Source organism: Medicago sativa, chromosome 3, assembly GCF_051527215.1.
Source record: "Medicago sativa cultivar Bolivia chromosome 3, Bolivia_mono, whole genome shotgun sequence".
NCBI classification, from domain to species: domain Eukaryota; kingdom Viridiplantae; phylum Streptophyta; class Magnoliopsida; order Fabales; family Fabaceae; genus Medicago; species Medicago sativa.
Genome location: NC_140751.1, coordinates 100,621,099 through 100,639,545, shown reverse-complemented (window position 1 = coordinate 100,639,545; position 18,447 = coordinate 100,621,099). Strand labels below are relative to the sequence as shown.

General features: G+C 31.3%; 1 protein-coding gene across 5 annotated transcripts; it reads right to left on the bottom strand.

Annotated features, from left to right (window-relative positions):
* Nucleotides 1–16: 16 nt before the first annotated feature.
* On the bottom strand, nucleotides 17–6,145 carry LOC146942908 (Tetrapyrrole (Corrin/Porphyrin) Methylase). Of its 5 annotated transcripts, none has more exons than XR_015032892.1 (10): nucleotides 5,936–6,145; nucleotides 5,758–5,852; nucleotides 5,499–5,595; nucleotides 5,295–5,423; nucleotides 5,099–5,207; nucleotides 4,860–5,004; nucleotides 4,478–4,520; nucleotides 3,435–3,608; nucleotides 2,462–2,571; nucleotides 17–412 (listed from the first exon to the last, which is right to left on the bottom strand). XR_015032892.1 is itself a non-coding variant. In XM_085757018.1 (10 exons), exons 1-9 carry the CDS (start codon nucleotides 6,095–6,097, stop codon nucleotides 2,483–2,485), a joined length of 1,059 nt encoding a protein of 352 aa, XP_085613144.1. In that variant the 5' UTR covers nucleotides 6,098–6,145; the 3' UTR covers nucleotides 155–412; nucleotides 2,462–2,482. The 5 variants fall into 5 exon arrangements, 3 of the variants coding, with proteins under 3 accessions (XP_085613144.1, XP_085613143.1, XP_085613145.1); XM_085757018.1 differs by having other exon boundaries at nucleotides 155–412; nucleotides 2,462–2,587; XR_015032891.1 differs by lacking the exon at nucleotides 17–412 and adding an exon at nucleotides 1,859–2,364.
* Nucleotides 6,146–18,447: the final 12,302 nt, after the last annotated feature.

The window sequence follows — 18,447 nt, the reverse complement described above, 5'->3', positions numbered from 1 at the left end:
GACCTTATGGTCAGAATGATACAAGTGTAAAAAAAGATAAATAATTAGAGAGTAAACAGTATTGTACTAAAATGCTTAGGAGTTAGAAGGAATGTTACAGGAAAAAATAATTAAAGAATTAGGAACAGTTTTTTTTTTCTTTTTCACTTGCAAATGCTATCTGAAGATTATTGATTGAAATGGAGTTGGGTTATTGTTAATTTGTTATCAAGGAAAAGGTTTAAAGATTTGGTAAATGGGACTTGATATTAGAGAAACGTGGGGCCTTTTTGGGGGGAAGGGGAGATGACAATACACATGACATGTCTCAGTGTAGTGCCCGTGATGCCGACCACCCGTCTGATTTGGTTGTCTTGTCCACATACAAGCAGCTGTTTCCAGGGTCCATTTCTTTGGAAATTTGCCATCTTTCCTGTTTACAAATTTCACCCTTTAAATTAGATAATTAACTAGCATTTGACTCAGTGTCTATTTTGATGAGCAGTTAGTTTGAAAAAAATCAATGATTTTGATTTAGCTACAAAGTATAACTTGCCACAATGACACTGTAATTTTGATGAAAGCTGCATAGTATAACTTTGCAAAATTATGGTAGTTCATCATGAATCATGATTCTGACAATCCTACCAGAAATATAAATATGTACTTAATTACCAAATTCCTCGTACATATAATTTCATCAGGTTGTCCATCATTAATTTGAGAAATTCTAATTGCGTAACTATTTTTATATTCAATCTCCACACCTAAATATAAATAGGAGTGATCAGGAAGAATATCACGTGAGGATTATGATGGAAAGAATAAATGAGATGAGAAATTAAGTGTAAGGTTGAAATGTTGGAATATATACTGTCTTAATTCTTAATATTTTAAGCAAGGGGTGCATGCAAGAACAGGTATTATTTGCAGAAGTAAACTCCAAACGGAATGGTATTATTTGCCCAGTGAAAGGAACTCCTGCATTTGATAAATAAGGATTTGCAAGGCAGACTTTAACGGCCTGTCATCAGAACTATGGATGCCGGTTATCAGAGCAAAGAAATTCACTAAATTAATTACTAGATTCAAATTTGCATTTGACATTGGCAGAAACTGAAAAAATAAAATTCTATATCCAATTAAGAATGGCTGGGCAGGTAAATAAAACAGTGTTTCAAAACAATCTGATAGTTGCATAAACAGAACAGATTGAGAAGGCAAGTAATTCAATCTTGAACACCAGATATAGGCAGCATATACACAAACAATTGGCTCTATGATTGAGGTCAACCAATTTAAATATTGATCAAGTAAAATACTTCAGTTTTGTCACTCAAAATAAATAAGTACTCCCTCAAAACTTGATTATAATCAAAAGTAAACATGTTACAAAATTTCGTTAACTGCTATTGATTTTCTTGAACTCATAATCAAATAAGTGCATTCTCAAGAATTTGTTCCATGAGTGAAAGAGTAATTTGAAAATATAAATGTTTAGTAACTGAAATAGTATTTTAGAATTGACATCATTTAATAGAGTGAAAATAATTAAATATCCGGACCCTGCATATGCGGGAGCTCTAGTGCACCGGGTTGCCTTTTTTTTTTTATATATATATATATATTTGCTTATTTAATAAAGACCAATACCGAGTTTAAAAAAAATTGTGACCGTCAAATATGGAATATTTGACTCCATATTTGACATTTGACATCGAAGGGAGTACGAACAAAATTATGTATGATGTATCTTTGAGATTTGAAAATGTGATTCTCATCGATAGATGAGGCAAACTAGACAAGGAGTGAGTAGAGGTACTTTGTATATCCATTACTCGTAAGAAAGTTAACAGGACATATTTCAATGAAGAGTGTATGCAAGTAATTATCCCTTTGTATACATTTTTATATCATTAGTTCTTTTAAATTAACATATACTAACTTTCACATCAGACTATTTCTGAGATAAGAGTCAAGGAACTACTACTCATGGCAATCTCACCTAATGACGAACTCTCTTGGTCAAGTGCTGGGGAAAGAACATCTGGGATGAATACAAGACGAGGGAGATGGAATTTCCTCAACTTAGGCTTTTCCTTTTTGGATTTAACAACCCATGACTCTATGAAACTTTATATTTCTACACCTTAAGTGATCAAGTTTGTACAATCAATTTCATTGTCCTATTGCTGAGTATGCCTTCAAGATCTAAATCTATGGGAAGCCAAGGAAACAATGTGAATGCTGGTGCACCAACCGAACCATACATGATCAGCAGTTGTTCAACAAGTGGTAAACCATTCCTCTTGATGGAAGCCTATTGTCATCCTAGTTGAAGGATTGAACAACAGATACTTCTACTGTTTTACATGATGCTTGTCTCTGTTAATTACAGAATGCTTTTGGATTTTAGGGTACAATAACTAACAGGAGTTGGCATGGAGAAAATGAAACACCAACACGGTGATATCAAGCTTACCTCCAGGAATAATCTGCCACTCTAACTTGAATCCTCCACTTCAAGTTGCTTCCCAAATTTCCGCAACGCAAGTGAATATATAGTTTTTCTACTCACCGATGTTCTTTCAGCTACCAATTTAACAGCCTAAAAACATGTCAGTGGTCGAAATTAACAAATGCACTAAAATTGTTGAAATGTACAAAATCAATTACAACCAATTAATAAGCATGAGTCAATCAACCTAGAGATAAAATATGCTAGGTTTGCGTGTTTGGAGAGCTTTGAGGAGAAAGAGAGGAGGAAAGGGGAAGGAAGAGTAGTCTCCCACCTTGCATGAGGATTTATTACTCTTCATTTGACAAAAATTAAGATATGTGGGAACTCACAAATGCATTTGGAAAAGACTTCGGAGAATTTGAATAAATTTCCATCTTGTCTCCCTCCCTTTATAATACTCTCAACAAAAAAATATTACCCATATATATTCTCCTCCACCTCGCTCCAAAAACAACCTCCCAAACAAGATGAGGGATTCTCCTCCCATTCCTTACCCTCTTAACTCCCAAACAAAGCCTAAGATAAGCTTAAGCAAATTTCCAAGTTGATTAAAAATCAATTTTGAGGCAAGAATGCAAGAGTAAAATTTAGATTCATTGACTTTTGAAATTTGTTGAGAATGAAAATGGAAATATTTTCATAGCATAGGAAGATTTCTTTTACTAACATGAGCAGGCAAAATCAACCAAATGGGAGAAAAGACGAGAACCATATTCACTTCAAAATGATTATTTGCTCATTATTTGATATTAGCTTTCAAGGATCATTATAGCAAAGTCGCACTGAACCATATATGTTGAAATCCAAATGCTTTTTTACTTTTAACTTGAACTAGCTGAATCATTAACTATTATATCCATATTCCATAATTTGATTATTTTTAACAAGTTTCTACAAGAACTAAAATTGAATGTGTCTATTGGGAAGCTATTACCGTGGAAAGACTCTCGCCATTTTCAATTAATTCTCTTAGTTTGTTCTCAAGCTCAATGTCCGATGGAGGTTCAACTTTAGAATTTGCATGCCCTTCAATCAATATGGTAAGTTCTCCCTTTGGCTGACGAATAGAAAATTCTTTGCTGGCTTCGCCAAAAGTACCGCGCCAAAACTACAAAATTGATGTGCATCATGTCAGTTAAAAAAGTTCATATGAGAACAGTAATATCCTAGAGAACGTTGTTAAAATAAGAACAAACAGGTCATTGGTGTTTTGACTTCTTATGTGCCCACACTTATGACAGGAATTAATTTAAGTTTATCATAATAATGGTGATTTGCTATAGCCTTCAATTAAAATAATTCATGAGTGATGTATATTCATTGGGAACACTACTAACAAATTTCTGCGAACATAATCATTGCTTTTTGCGGAATAACATAAAATCTTCATGTTGTATGCCAGAGAAGTTACAAACAGAAAATCACAAATCCCCAGCTTCACCAATCTTGAGGAGAGGCATGGTGCAGTAACCGTAGTTAAGGAATAAAAGAGAAAGTTGGTGCTATAAAGCTCCAATCATGGCATGACCCAAGAAAGAGCAAGAGAACTATTGCATATCTCTTGTAAGCCGTACATTACATTAACAAGAGAACAATTTCAATTTACGACACAGCCGCATAACCTCCCAATCATGGAAAACAAATCAAGCAGTAACCCAAAAGCATCCCTTCAACCAGAGTTAAGGAATCGTTGAAAAAATTTAGCAGGACCTAAAACAATTTCTTTTTCATGAGAAAAACAATAACATGATGGTAAAGAAGGCTATAACAAGAGACAATTGCTATTATTAACTTGATTTAATTCATTCCATTAGTGTTGGCATATGAGTTAAAAAACTAAGGACCTTTATTCCCACTGGTTAAATTAAAAGTACTAGTAGAATCAACATCAATCACCACAGAAATAAGATAATTAGCAATCTAATCACGCTTTAAACTACCAAATATTGACGTCAGAAGGATGAATACAAAAATTACCTCTTCGTGAAACTTTGTCATTTCTCGAGCAATAACACATCTCCTGCAATATCATTCAAATGAAGAGTCAACCAATCTAGGACTTGCTACTACTTCCCTAACGAACATAGGTATCACTGATGCAACTTGTGGAACACTAATAGTAATACATAAGATGAATAAAATTCAAGGTGGGATTGAATGACAAATCAAACAAACAGTTTAAGGTGCACGATATCAACAATTACTATTTCACAAAATTAGCAAATCAATGGATTGTCCAACTCAAAAATATAAAAGTGGGAGACGAGAAGGATAGTGATTAAAGAAAATATCGACAAGAACATAGTACTTATGTTCAGGAAACTAAGCATGCAATTACGATTAAGGAAAAGTTTGGTACCTTGTATCTCCGAAAATTGACGAACCCTCTTCAAGAAACTGAGAAAGCTTGTGAGGAGGAACGTAAAATATTTGTGTTGCCGTTTGCTCTGCTGAAGCCATGAGCCTTTTTCTTCTTGATCCCGAGTGCTTTGGAAGAAAACCGACTAGAAAAAATACATTGATGGGCAATTACTTTAGGTCAATAAATGCAACAGTTTATTTATATTGTCCGCCCATATCGTTCAGTCAGTTAATTACCAAATGTAAATTCATCAGTGGATAAACCCGAGGCAGAAAGAGCCGATACCAAAGCACATGGACCTGGGATTGGAACAACAGGAACATTTTCACCAACACATAATTTGGCCTGCATGAATATCATCACGCACAAGGTTATAAAACAAATAGAAGTGTTGATAAGAGTAAACAAGCACAGGAAAAGAAGCATACTTACCAACTCCATACCAGGATCACTGATACCAGGCGTTCCAGCGTCACTTATAAGTGCCACAATCTCACCTTGTTTCAACCTCCTGAGCACAAGTTGTTCCCTTTGTGATTCATTGAATTTGTGATAACTCATCTGAAGAACTAAAAACGAATATTAGAATATGTGAAATGAAATTTCCCGAAGTGGAAGGAAAAGGAAGAGGCTTACAAGGGGTGTTTTGATATTGTAGTGATGAAGCAATTTCCCAGAGTGCCTCGTGTCTTCCGATAGTATAACATCAGCGGAGTTCAACACCCGGAGAGCCCTGAACAATGGTGTGAACCAAAATGAGCTAAGTGTTGTTTGAATTGACTTATTTGCAGTTAATTTAATTGTTTGTTATAGAAATAGCTTATACAGAAATAAGCACTTAATTAAGTTGTTTAGCTAAATATATCCAAAATGCATAATGAAAAATGTTTCATACCTGAAGGTGATGTCTTCAAGATTTCCGATGGGTGTTCCAACGAGATAAAGACCGGGTTTGAGATGCTGCGAGCGACGATTATCAGTTTCATGTTCCTGCAAGTGAAGGGAAGACTCAAAAACTGAGTGAATGTTGAGGGAAAAGTAAAGCCTAGAAAATGGAACGAAAATGAAATTACAAGTTTATTATTATCTGGATGTTGAGTGAGATGGAGTTCGGAGGTGGAGCAGAAGGATAAAGGGGAAAAGGTAAGTTGCTTTGGAATGGAAAAGGAAGAAGAATACAGTGGAAGAGGTGCGGCAGTGGAAAACGCCATCCAGGGTAATCGCCGAAGCAACATTTTCCCTCTTTTCTATTGAAATTGGAACGCAAACGCGGATATTTTTATGTTTTTGACGGTATTCGCTTCGGATTATGGTATGAAATAAGAAGAACGCCTCAACTCGGTGTACCCCTATTTTCACCTGTCTTTTGCATTGGCATGTATCTTTTTTTGGTAACACCATTTATTCTAACACACATTTTTCATTTCATAAAATAAAATTATATAAATCCCACCAAATTACGTGGATGTCATATCAATCAATTTGGTGAAAATCAAATGTAACTAGTATAGTGACCCGTGCCAAGCACGGAAAATAAAAAACTTTTAGGATCAAATGTATAGATTTTATATTATGTTATAGTATTAAAGTTATAAGTGTGGTTATAATTTAAATTTGACATGGGAAAAAAATATCATCTTAGCATATGTAATATTTTTGCAAAAATACGTCAACGTACTGTATATTATTATTTGTTGACATAATGTATTTTATTAATCATAAAAACTAAAAAATTTATATTTTTTTATATAATAGTCAGTGTCAGATGTATACACCTAGTCTGTGAATGCAAACGTTAAATTTTTTACGAGTGTGTATAAGTATAGTTTGGGCTACAGAAACGCCGATTGTTATTTTTTTTATTTTTTACAAAATCAATGGTCTAAAGTAAATATTGTATTTTAGGGTAACAACGATGTAAAAAAAAACGTTCCGCGTATTGTTATACCTGAAAAGTGCATCAATTAAAAGTCAATGACAGGAGGATCTGCTTATATAGAAATTGCATGTCTTGTAATGACCAGTACGCCTTACAAAGAAATAAAAAAAAAATGACTTCCAAACAATACGCAACTTTTGTTTTCTAAATTATAGCAACAACAATTGTAAAACATAACCAATGATCATACTTTTTGAAAAACTTCACGATACACAACATGTGTGGTCTCCTTGCAAACATTATTATATTCATCCAAGATGAGCAGCTTCAAACCTTTTCTAGAAGTAACTCGAGAGACAGCGACATAGAGTTGTCCATGCGTGAACACAGACTTAAGAAGATTAACTCCCACTCGAGATAAAGATTGACCCTGACTTTTATTTATTGTCATTGCAAAACAAAGCGTCAATGGAAATTGTCTGCGCCTGAATTTGAAGGGTAGTCCTGGATCACTCGAAATAAGATTCATCCTCAGAATGAATACCCTGGTAGCTACCCTTTTTCCTGTAATTACGGTAGCAACTATCATGCTCTTCCCTAGATGTGTAACTGTCAGCCTCGTACCATTACACAGTCCATTGGCATGATCGATGTTTCTCATCAGCATAACTGGACATCCCACCCTTAGTTTCAACCGGTGATTTGGAATTCTAGAGCTCTTAGTACCATTAAGAAATTCTGTTGTGAACCACTCGCTTTGGACATCAGAATTTTCACCCGATCGACAAACAGAATCAGAGCTTAAATACTTTTTCTCTTCATCTGGAATCAGTGACATCATATATTCGTTAACATGCTCAGCTGAATCAAGCGTTGGTGCGAGTATTCCCTTTCTTGGAAGAATAGCGGGTCACCAAGGTTATCATTCAAATCGGGATACATAAAGTCTATAAGTGACATCAACGGATTTGTTGTGTCTGATATGAGCAAATCTTCAGGAATTTCTACCTGCATTTCACCATTCTCATCCGAAGTGTCGTTGACGTCTCTAATTACAAAAATTAACAATTTCTTCCTGCTCTGCAGGTACCGAAGATGCACCTAATCTCATATTAACAGTAAGCCTCAACAAATTACAATAAGCCCATATCTTTGATGAATTGATTGAGGCATCAACAATATCCTGCCTCGTTCCTTTTCGAACAACAGGCAATATCTACCTGAAATCACCACCTAAAACTACTGTCATTCCACCAAAATGTCTAAACTCGTTTAAGGGATCATTCTTGGACATGGGATCATTCTTGGACATGATATCATGCATTGATCGGTCAACTGCCTCAAAGCACCATCGGTGCATCATTGGAGCCTCATCCTAAATTATCAACTTTGCAGCATGCACCAGGTCTGCCCTAGGACTATCCTTTTCCATCGTAAGCGATGATGCCTCATTAATCTCAATAGGGACTGTTAGTGTCGAGTGCACGGTTCTTCCACCTGGTAATAGAAGAGTCGTTATAGTGCTGGATGCAACATTCAATACAATTAACCCCTTCGATCTAACAGCAGCCGATAATGTTTTCCATATAAAGGTTCTTCTAGTACCACCGTAACCATATAAGAAAAAGAAACCACCGTCGTCAGAATCAACGGACTCCATGATTTTGTCATGCACACATCTTTGTTCATCAGTTAGCATCAGTAACATATCAGCGTGTGTCTTTTCCAGTTCATCTTTGTTGTAATTTAGCTCATCAACGATAAGCTTATTTGTGAAAGTTGGCATGTCTGTTGCGTTTGGCCTGGGCATAGATTTGAAATCAGTAAGCGACTGTCTGTTTTCCTGAAGCAGCATTTCAATTTCAATCAAACACAGGTTCTTCACGTCATCGTCACTGATATGCAAATCTTCATATTAAATGTAAAGTCACGAAATTAATATTAACACCCTTGCATGCATATGTGTGCACGTTGAAGAGAAAGAAAAAATATTAGCTTTATATGAGAATCCTTTATATTTAAACATATCAGCCTAAAAAATGTGGAAAATGCTGAATGGTATCGTAGAGTTAGTAACTCTTAGTTTGTTCTTTACTATATCCTAAAAAAGTACCTCTTAACTACTTAAACTACTCTAATCAGCCTTTACTATATCCTTGAAGACACACCCCTCGAAAACAACATTGTCATCAAGGTTGGAATGTGCTAAATTTCTTAATGTATAATAGTCTTCAAATGTATCACCCTTATCCTTATTTTTTGTTAGTGAAGTGCTGTTTTTCTTCACATCTTCAACAATAACATGAGTAGTTTCTCTCCACTTCCTTTGCATTAGCTTTTCATTTTGAGAAAAAGAGAGATAGAACCATTTGAAATAAATTATTTGTCTAAGAAACTTTTATAAAAATAATTGCCTCGTCCATGTCATTTGCACCCTGATGCTAAACTCGTCATCACAGAATTCCAAGCAATTCTGGCTTGTGTTGCTTCAAAAACAACAACAAAGGAGTACACAAAGAAAAGTGCGGTGGAGACAACACTAACAAAGCGTATCTCAGTGGAGACATGTTTTTACTTTGAATTTTAATGTTACCTCTTAATGCATTTTAAGTGCAGCTTTTCCTTTTAAAGTTGCATAGTGACACGCCATTTGTTCTAATTCTCATCAATGACAATTACAACATGTTCTAGCGTTAAAAAGAAAAACATATCATTATGTCTTGAAACATGCCTATTTTCATTTCTGTCTTTGTCATAAAAACTAAAAATGATAGTAAGAGAATATAAGCAATGCAACGGAAATTAACGTACTTATTTTATTTACTTTTACTCGAACAATTTACATATTTATTTAAGTTTAACTATATATATATATATTTTAAATTGAATATTAATCTACACAAAGTTAGTGAATATTTAAGTTATTTGATATATAAATCAGTATAAATTTAAAGTAACTTTAGTATAAATTGTAGTTTTTTTTACAAAAAATATAACTCGTAATTTTGTGTAATTTTTGTAAAAATATTATATAGTTTTATTAAGATATTTGCTTTTACAAATATAAAGTATATGTAGTTTACAACTATATTTTATTTTAAATTAGTATCTTTATCCTAACTAATAAATTGTTTCAAGGGGTTGAATAGTTCAAATGGTTTGAGTTAAGGAATAAGAAGTTTGAGATACTGTGGTCAAACTGAAACGAAAGAGTAAAGATTAATCTAACAACTACAAATTTGTGGGCTACAATCCAATCTCATATCCTCTTTACATTCACAATATCTTTTTTTCATTCTTATCCTCAATAATGCCTACACCATTTCTCGATCTAACTATTCCAGTTTAACAATGCTTAAATACTGAACTATCTAATTCTTTCACCTTTTCACCCACCCACTTAGTTTCTTGTTGGCACTTAAAATTAATCTTCTTCCTAGCCATAACGTCAATGATTTCCATATATGTTCAAGTAAGGGTGCCTTTATTCCATGTTCAAAAACAGATCATACTCTCATGAACTAACTTCTTTACCCACACTTGTTCACAAAGGTGGGGGACCCTTCATTATTTTTTACTTCATTCAGGCATCGATGTATCCACCTTTGCTCATTTAACATTGTACTTGAGCTATACAACACGTTTCTTCTAGGCACTGACCTAATGTTCACACTATTATATACTTGGTCCATGCCATAGAGATTCAAAGTGTTTCAATTAAATTCAAGTGTTCAAGTTTTAAACAGTATAATCTAGTCCAAGTCTTGAAATTTTTATAACATTTAATTAAAGAGTTTTTCTATCATGTGCAAATTTACACATGTTAAGAAGTTTAAAGTAGTATCGTTGATTTGGAACTTGTGTATTTTCTATTAATATGTAATTTTTTAATAAATAATTATTGTTTTTCAATAAATAGTTGCTGCTTTTAGATACTTTAACATGTGCAATAATGCACCCTTTAACTATATATATATATATATATATATATATATATATATATATATATATATAAAGATATTTGTTAAAAAGTTATGTGCAATTATTTGTTAATCCATCCTAATGAAACTTGATTGCATCAAGTAATAGATTACAATGAAAACCGACCCATCATGTGAACACATGTAGGCACGGATACAAAAGCACGTTTGCTTATTTTGAAATAGGTCTCCTCATCGATAATTAATTTTTTTCATACCCATAACGATCATAAAATTATATTTGCTTAAATTTAATTTTTTTTTGAATATTTTTTCTAATTAGACGACGAATGAATTGAATGATTCTATTTCCCTCATCAATGGAACTCTATTCAGTTCATTAAAAAACAATGACATATTGAAAGTGCCCATCCCACTTTTATTTAAAAAAAATAAAAAATTCAGGAGAAAAACAGGTATATTTTTATTTTATTTTTTAGGAAAAAGAATGGTTTGCATGGTATAATATGAGTTAGAGTGTCCGTTGTACTCTCTTTTATTATGTATTATTTTTCATATTAAAACTCAAAACCTTTTTGTACCAAAAAAAAACTCAAAACCTTTAAATATCCAATTTTATTCATTTTACTTCTGATAAAATATATTTTTTTAATTTTGATTTAATGCACATTAGGATTATAGAAATAATTTTTTTTAATGATTTCTATAATAAAAAAATTCATAATAAAAACACTAAAAATTTCAATTCTTGTAAATAAAAAACTATAATAATCATTTATAAGTATAATAGAAATTTCTACAACTAATTAATTAGCTTATCTTTAACTTTCATTTAAAATTTAAGGGTGACCATTGTTTTTCTGTTAAATTTTAAATTAGCAACCACATAATATCAAATAAGTTATTTTTCCCAATTTTTTTATCAGTATGAAGTTCATATTTTGATTGATTCTCATGATTACCAAGAACTTGCTTGGTTTGATTTATTTTTTATTTGAAAGATGGTTTAATGATCTATTGTTTACCAAGAATAGTAGAAACATGTATTGAAGATTCGGATGAGGGTCAAGAGTAAACACAACTAAGAGAATGAGACATACCTATTTATTATTGCTTGATTTAAAATATTCCTTGAATTTGTTTTTTGTGATTGACTTGATTGAAGCATTTCAAATTTCTACAATTTGTTTACCTTTAATACAATTAATTCATGGGTTTTATTTTTTAAAAAATAAAAGAGGATTTTTTTTTATGATGGTTTAAAAGTCATTTAAAGTTGATTGACTATGGAAAACGGAAAAGTTGTTTTATATTCTCAAATGATTTAAAGAACTCAGTGAATTTCTTTTTTAAGATAGCCCTGATTGTAGCATTTCAAAGTTTCAACAAATCATTTATAATTAATACAATTAAAGTATGTGTTTAATTTTTGAAAGAACAAAATAGGATTTTTTTATGCTTATTTAAAGGTTATTTAGAGGTACTTTCTAACAATTTTTTATGTCGTATTCACGCGGAAGTCACGATCCCTTGCTATAAGCATACACAACAACTAATAACAATCACTTGAACTATTTTATTTCTCCCAAGTCTTTGGAATCAAATGTCGTGAAACAAAGAAAAAAAAGATAGCCTATTTAGAAAGTTTGTACCAAATTAATTTCATTCAAAATATTACAATGTTTATTTCAAATATTACAATGCGATCACTTATTTAGAAAGTTTATACCAAATTAATTACATTCAAAATATTGTTGATCCTTAGAGATAGTTGTCTTAATTAAAAAATAATAATGTCTCGAATTTTCATAATTTATAAACATAAAATATAAACTCCTTAATTATTTGGTCAAAGGTTTATTTCATGGCACTACAAAAAAAAAAGTTTTATTTCATGGCATTCTTAAATTTTTCTCGAAAAAAGAGTTTTCTCTTTACTCTTTTGTGAAAATGACTAAATGAGCTGTAACTATATAAATCAATTAATATTTTTTTATTATTTTTATTAATTACCATTTACATTACAACATATATGGTGTTGTGATGGATAAATTAAATATGTCAATTAAGATTATTACTTCCCTCAACAAAAAAAATAAAATCATAACAAATTAAATACTAAAATTTGTAAGCAATAAACGAATATACAATTTACCGAAGAAAAGAGGACATGAGATTGTTGGTTTGGAATTGAAACGTGGGTGTTGCCATTTGATAGTGTGTGTGCATGATGTTTATTTTTTATTTTGACTAAACCAACTTTAAAAAATGGAGAAAATGATAAACTCCATTATAAACTAATTGTAGTAAAAAGCATTAAAATGATGATTAATTTATTAACTAATTTCATCAAAATAATACTCATTTGTTCCATTTTTCAGTCTGATTACATATAAATTATAACAAAAAATTATACAATTCTTCTTTGTATAAGAGACATAAAAAGTGACTCATCATAGTAGAAAATTTATCTAGATTCTTTTCTAATATGAACGACTATTTTTTTTTTAATCTCAAAGTTTGTCATAATGTCATCTAATTTTTTCCTCTAGGCCCTCGTGTGAAGAATATGTTGTCTTGAACTCAACCACCAAATAATCGGTTTCATCTATAAAATAATATCTCAATATTCTTATTTTTTGTACTTGTTCATGATTTCTTGATTCAAATCACATGTATGCATCAGAACCATAAAAGCAAAAAAAAAATATATAGTATTCATTTATGAACCATCCATAAATTTAAACAGAATAATAAAGAAAACAAAAAAGCATAAACAATGTCATAAAAACATAAGGAAGAATAAAATAAGTCACCGGAAAAAAAATTAAAGGAGAAATGAAGATTTTTTATATAGGAGAGACGAAGAAACTATTTTTATGTTGTGAACGTTTGATTCATCAAAATCGCAGCATGAAAGAAATATTACTCTTGAAACATTGACATCAATGAAAAAAATATGAAGAAAAAAGAATAAAAAAACTAAACAATCTTTGTGTGAACATTTGAATCATCAAAATCACAACATAAAGGAAATATAAATCTTGTATCATTGATATCACAACATAAAAGAAATATAAATCTTGTAGCATTGATATCAAAGTAAAAAAAAAAATGAAGAACAAAGAATAAAAAAACGGGGGGATAAGAGTTGTGAATTGTGATGTGAAATTATGTCAATCCAAATTTCTAATTTATACACTTGTTTCACACCGTAATTTGGTATAATAACCATTATTTTTTTAACATTCTTAAAAAACAATTGTTCTATATAAGGTATTCATTTACAAAATTATTTGGTCATGAATCAATTTTAATGTCCTTAAATTATTTTAATAGCCATTAAAAGCGTATCATAAAAAAGTGTCCTATTCTAAGTTTTTTTTTTTTTTGAAATCTCCTATGCTAAGTTTGAGGTGATTTTGACATATATATTTAACATAATCATTTAAAAATATCGTAAAAATAGAGGTCATTTTTTTTTCTTCCGATTATGTGTTTTTTTATTATTATTATTATTATAATATATGTAATGATCCAAGCTTAAATAATTAAAATTTTGATCAGTGATAATAGTGAACATTTTCTCACTAAATGTTTCATTAAAAATAATAATTCTTATTAATAGTTTGTTTTCATTATTGTTTTCACATTATAGTGACATTTAAGTTTGACCCTTTTTTATAATAATATTACAATATATAAACTTCTTTATTTTCTTAACGAAAAACGACATATGCTATTTTTTAAGAATGAAAATACAAAACATAATGAAATGTATCATTTGGTTTTGTTACTTTTAATTTCAAACACAAAATAATTTAGATATAAATAGATTCGTGTGTATATGTGTGTGAAAAGAAAAAATTCAATTAAAATAATAGTTCAAATATATTATATATTTAATATTCCATGAATAGCAACACATGAAATTAGAATAATTTTATAAAACTCAAATAAAAATAAAATTAACAGCATTAAATGTCAAATTCATTGTGAGCAAAAGAAAACATATATATATATATATATATATATATATATATATATATATATTTTAATAATATGGCTCGTTGATATAAGTTTTAAAACATTTAAAAAAAACATAAAAAAAAATAATGCATGTTTTTTTGTTTTTTGTTAATAACATGGCTACTTGATATAAGTTATAAAATATACAACGACAGTCTTAAATTTAATCGGTTTCTCTCAAAAAAAAAAGATTAGTTTAAATAGGGTATTAATCAGTCAATGTTACAACAATATTTTTCATTAAAAAAATTATTATTAATTTCTTTTTTAGAGAATTTATATATTGCATTACATTATAATACAAATAATATAACACAATGATATAATATAATTGATACATATGATACCAAAAATGAATTACAAAAATTAATAGTGAAAGTTATAATAATGCAAAGTTATAATAATTCCAAAAATAATGCATAAGAATAAAACAACATTAGAGTGCCACGTGTCGTGACTTGAAAGAAATTCTAAAACATTAAAATGTGGTGACACATGTCAAGAAGAGAAGAGAAGAAAAATGAAATAGGTCTTAAATTTATATAATATAGATTTGACCAATAAAAAATATACTAAAAAATGTATGTTAAAATATGTGTTTTTAGTATTTCTCTTTGGAATAAATTAGCTACAATAATATTTTTTTTAAATAAAAAACATAAACATTCCTGTACCAAAAGAGAAACATAAACATTCAAATAAAGATTTTGCTAGGCATATGTTAAAGGAAATTAAAATTGAAAGTTTATATTAAAAAACAATATTTAACTTTTAAAAAATGAATGTATAGCGCAGATATTTTATATTAAGTTATTTAACATGTGTCGTATGAATATGTTAATGGTTAATGAGATTTGTTAATAATTTCTATTTATTTTTTTATCAAGTAGTCTTGGGGTTAAAAATCAACCTTTTAAAATGAATATAAATGTGATGTTTGACTCATACATATATTATGCAATATACACATCAAGTGAGTATATTATGTATTATCTCTACTAATTAAGTTTCCTTCAAAAAAAAAAAAATTAGAGATACCAAACCAAATTTTTCCAAAAAAATCACAAGAGAGAAAAAGATGATTTATATCTTCCATTATACCACAGCCACCCACACAAAGTTGAACATTATGATGAAGAATGTGTCTTCTGATTAAATTATTTGTTGTTGGTAAACGGTTACGGAGCAAACGCCAAGCAAAAAGACTAACTTTCTGAGGGACCTCATTATTCCAAATTACATTTGAGTGATCAGCTGCCACAATGTTAACCGACGACATCATGTAATAATAAGCACTCGTTACATTGTACTTGTTGGAAGCATGTAAGTGCCAAAGCTACTTGTCAGGAATATTAGGCTGCAAAACAATATTGATTAAAGTCTCACAACATTCCCTAACTTTTTCTTCCTCCCAAGCTAATAACCTACGCCGCCACTTCCAAGCTTCACCCCACCCCCCCCCCCCCCCCCCCCCCCACCCAAGAGAAAACATTTCAGCCACCGTAGCCATTTTATTAACAACTAGATCAAAAAGGCGGCTATAACCATGCTTCAAGATCACACCATCAATCCGTGGGTCCCACCAAAATAAAGTTTTAGTGCCATCTCCAACCTCCCTCCCTAAATTATCATCAAACCAACGACCAACTCCCAAACCAACCCCATTTTTAATATCAATCAAATTTCGCCACCAAGTAGAAATCGCTCGACCTCCCTCCACTATACAACCTCCAACCTCCCCATATCTTGCCAACAACACTCTATACCACAGACTCATGTCATCCACCCGCATCCTCCACCACCATTTACCAAGTAACGCCATGTTAAATTCTCTAATCCTCCTCATCCCAGTCCTCCATTCTCCTTTTTGGAACAAATATTGTCCCAATTGATCCAATATATTTTCCTAATTTCCTCACCTCCCCCCCCCCCCCCCCCAAAAAAAAAAAAAACTAGTAAATAAAGATTCAATAGAAGAGATGATACCTGCGGGAGCCTTGAAGAAGGAAAGAAAATAGACCGGAAGAGAGGACAAGACAGACTTCAAAAGAACCAATCGGCCACCCAAAGAAAGATTGTTGAAGCAAAAATCTTTTTGATGAATGTTTTAATGATAACAAACCTCGTGGAATAAATAATAAGTTTTGTGAATGGTGATCTACTGATGGTTGCACTTGAGTTTTTGTTAAAAGAACAGGAATCACATAAGTGGATAAGCTAGAAGCCACCCACATTGATAAGTGCATCATATCTACTCAACATTGAAAGAATGAGTATATCATCAGTTGAAACAACAAGATCATATCTCCATGAAGATTCATAACTCAAGAATCATGATGGAAGAACTTGAATCATGCTGGAAGAACTTACATAACAAGCTGCACAAGAATGTGCTTGAAGTTATGTGACAAAACTCACATTGAGTTTTATCTTATATGATTTGAAGATCCACCATGGGTAAAGAAGATAAAAGGAAATATGCATACAAGTTAGGAAGATTCTCAGAACCTCCTCAAAGTATCACACTTCCAAAGCTTCTGAAGATATGAAGTTCAGAGTTCAGAATGTTCATATGAACAGAGATCAGAATGTTCATGTGAATGGAGTTCATAACAATCATGAACATTAACCCTGAATATATCCAGAAATATTAAAGGATTGCTTCATGGATAAACAATAATATTTAAAGTCATCAGTTACATGCAATGATGAACTAGATGCAAAGAAATATTCTTTTGAATCATCTTGTGCGTCAAGACAAATGATCTCTCATTTATATGCTTCAAGAAGTTCTTGAAGGAAATAAATAAACAACCTTCATAAGGTTCAAAGTGTTGAAGAACATCAGAATGTTCAGCACAGAGTACAACCGTCAAAAAGGAAGGAACCCAGAAGAAACATTCTAAAGTTCATATGTTTGAACCCAGAAGGAGTTCAGAAGGTTGCTCAGAAGGTTCATTAGAGCAAAACCATAAATCAATGTCCACACCAAGTACATGCAAGAACAGATGTGACATGAACATATCTTATGCAGACAATGATTTTGACTTTGGATCAAGAAATCATTAAAGGCATCTATGGTGATTAAAGGATTAATGGAATTTGATAGTTCTTGGTATTTGTGCATTCTTGAGTAATTGACCAAGACACAAACAAAGTTTAAATCATACCAAGATACAAGAAATCAAAGGACATTTAAATTCATGAACTAAATCTGAAGTTCAGAAAGTTAGTTCAGAATGTTGATCAGTGAGTTGATCAGAACGTTCTGATGAAAGTACAGAAGGGTGTTCATAAGCAAACCCAGATTCATCAAGAACATGAAGAACATGCAAGTACACTTGACATGAATAAAAGGTTCAGAAAAGTACATCTGCATGGATCCATCAACAAATAAAGGCATGAACAAGGATTTATGTCAAAATGACCTTTAATGTTCATCTAAGACTGTGAACATTAAAGTACTAGGAATATTCCAATGTGAATTTAATCCTAGATGTTGCATTCACTGCACTTCAGTTATGTCCTTACTATTAGGATTGATTACATTAAAAGGTAGTCTTACAAATCATCCTAAAGTAAGCACAAATGGAACATTTTGATGGTCAGAATGTTCATGTCTGCGCATGCTTCCAACCATGAACAGTGTAGTTGGTGAAAAGTTAGCAAGCAAAGCAAAAGAGATCTTGCATCAGAGATAACATGTCCTCTGAGCTGTAATCAAGCAGATTTCTTT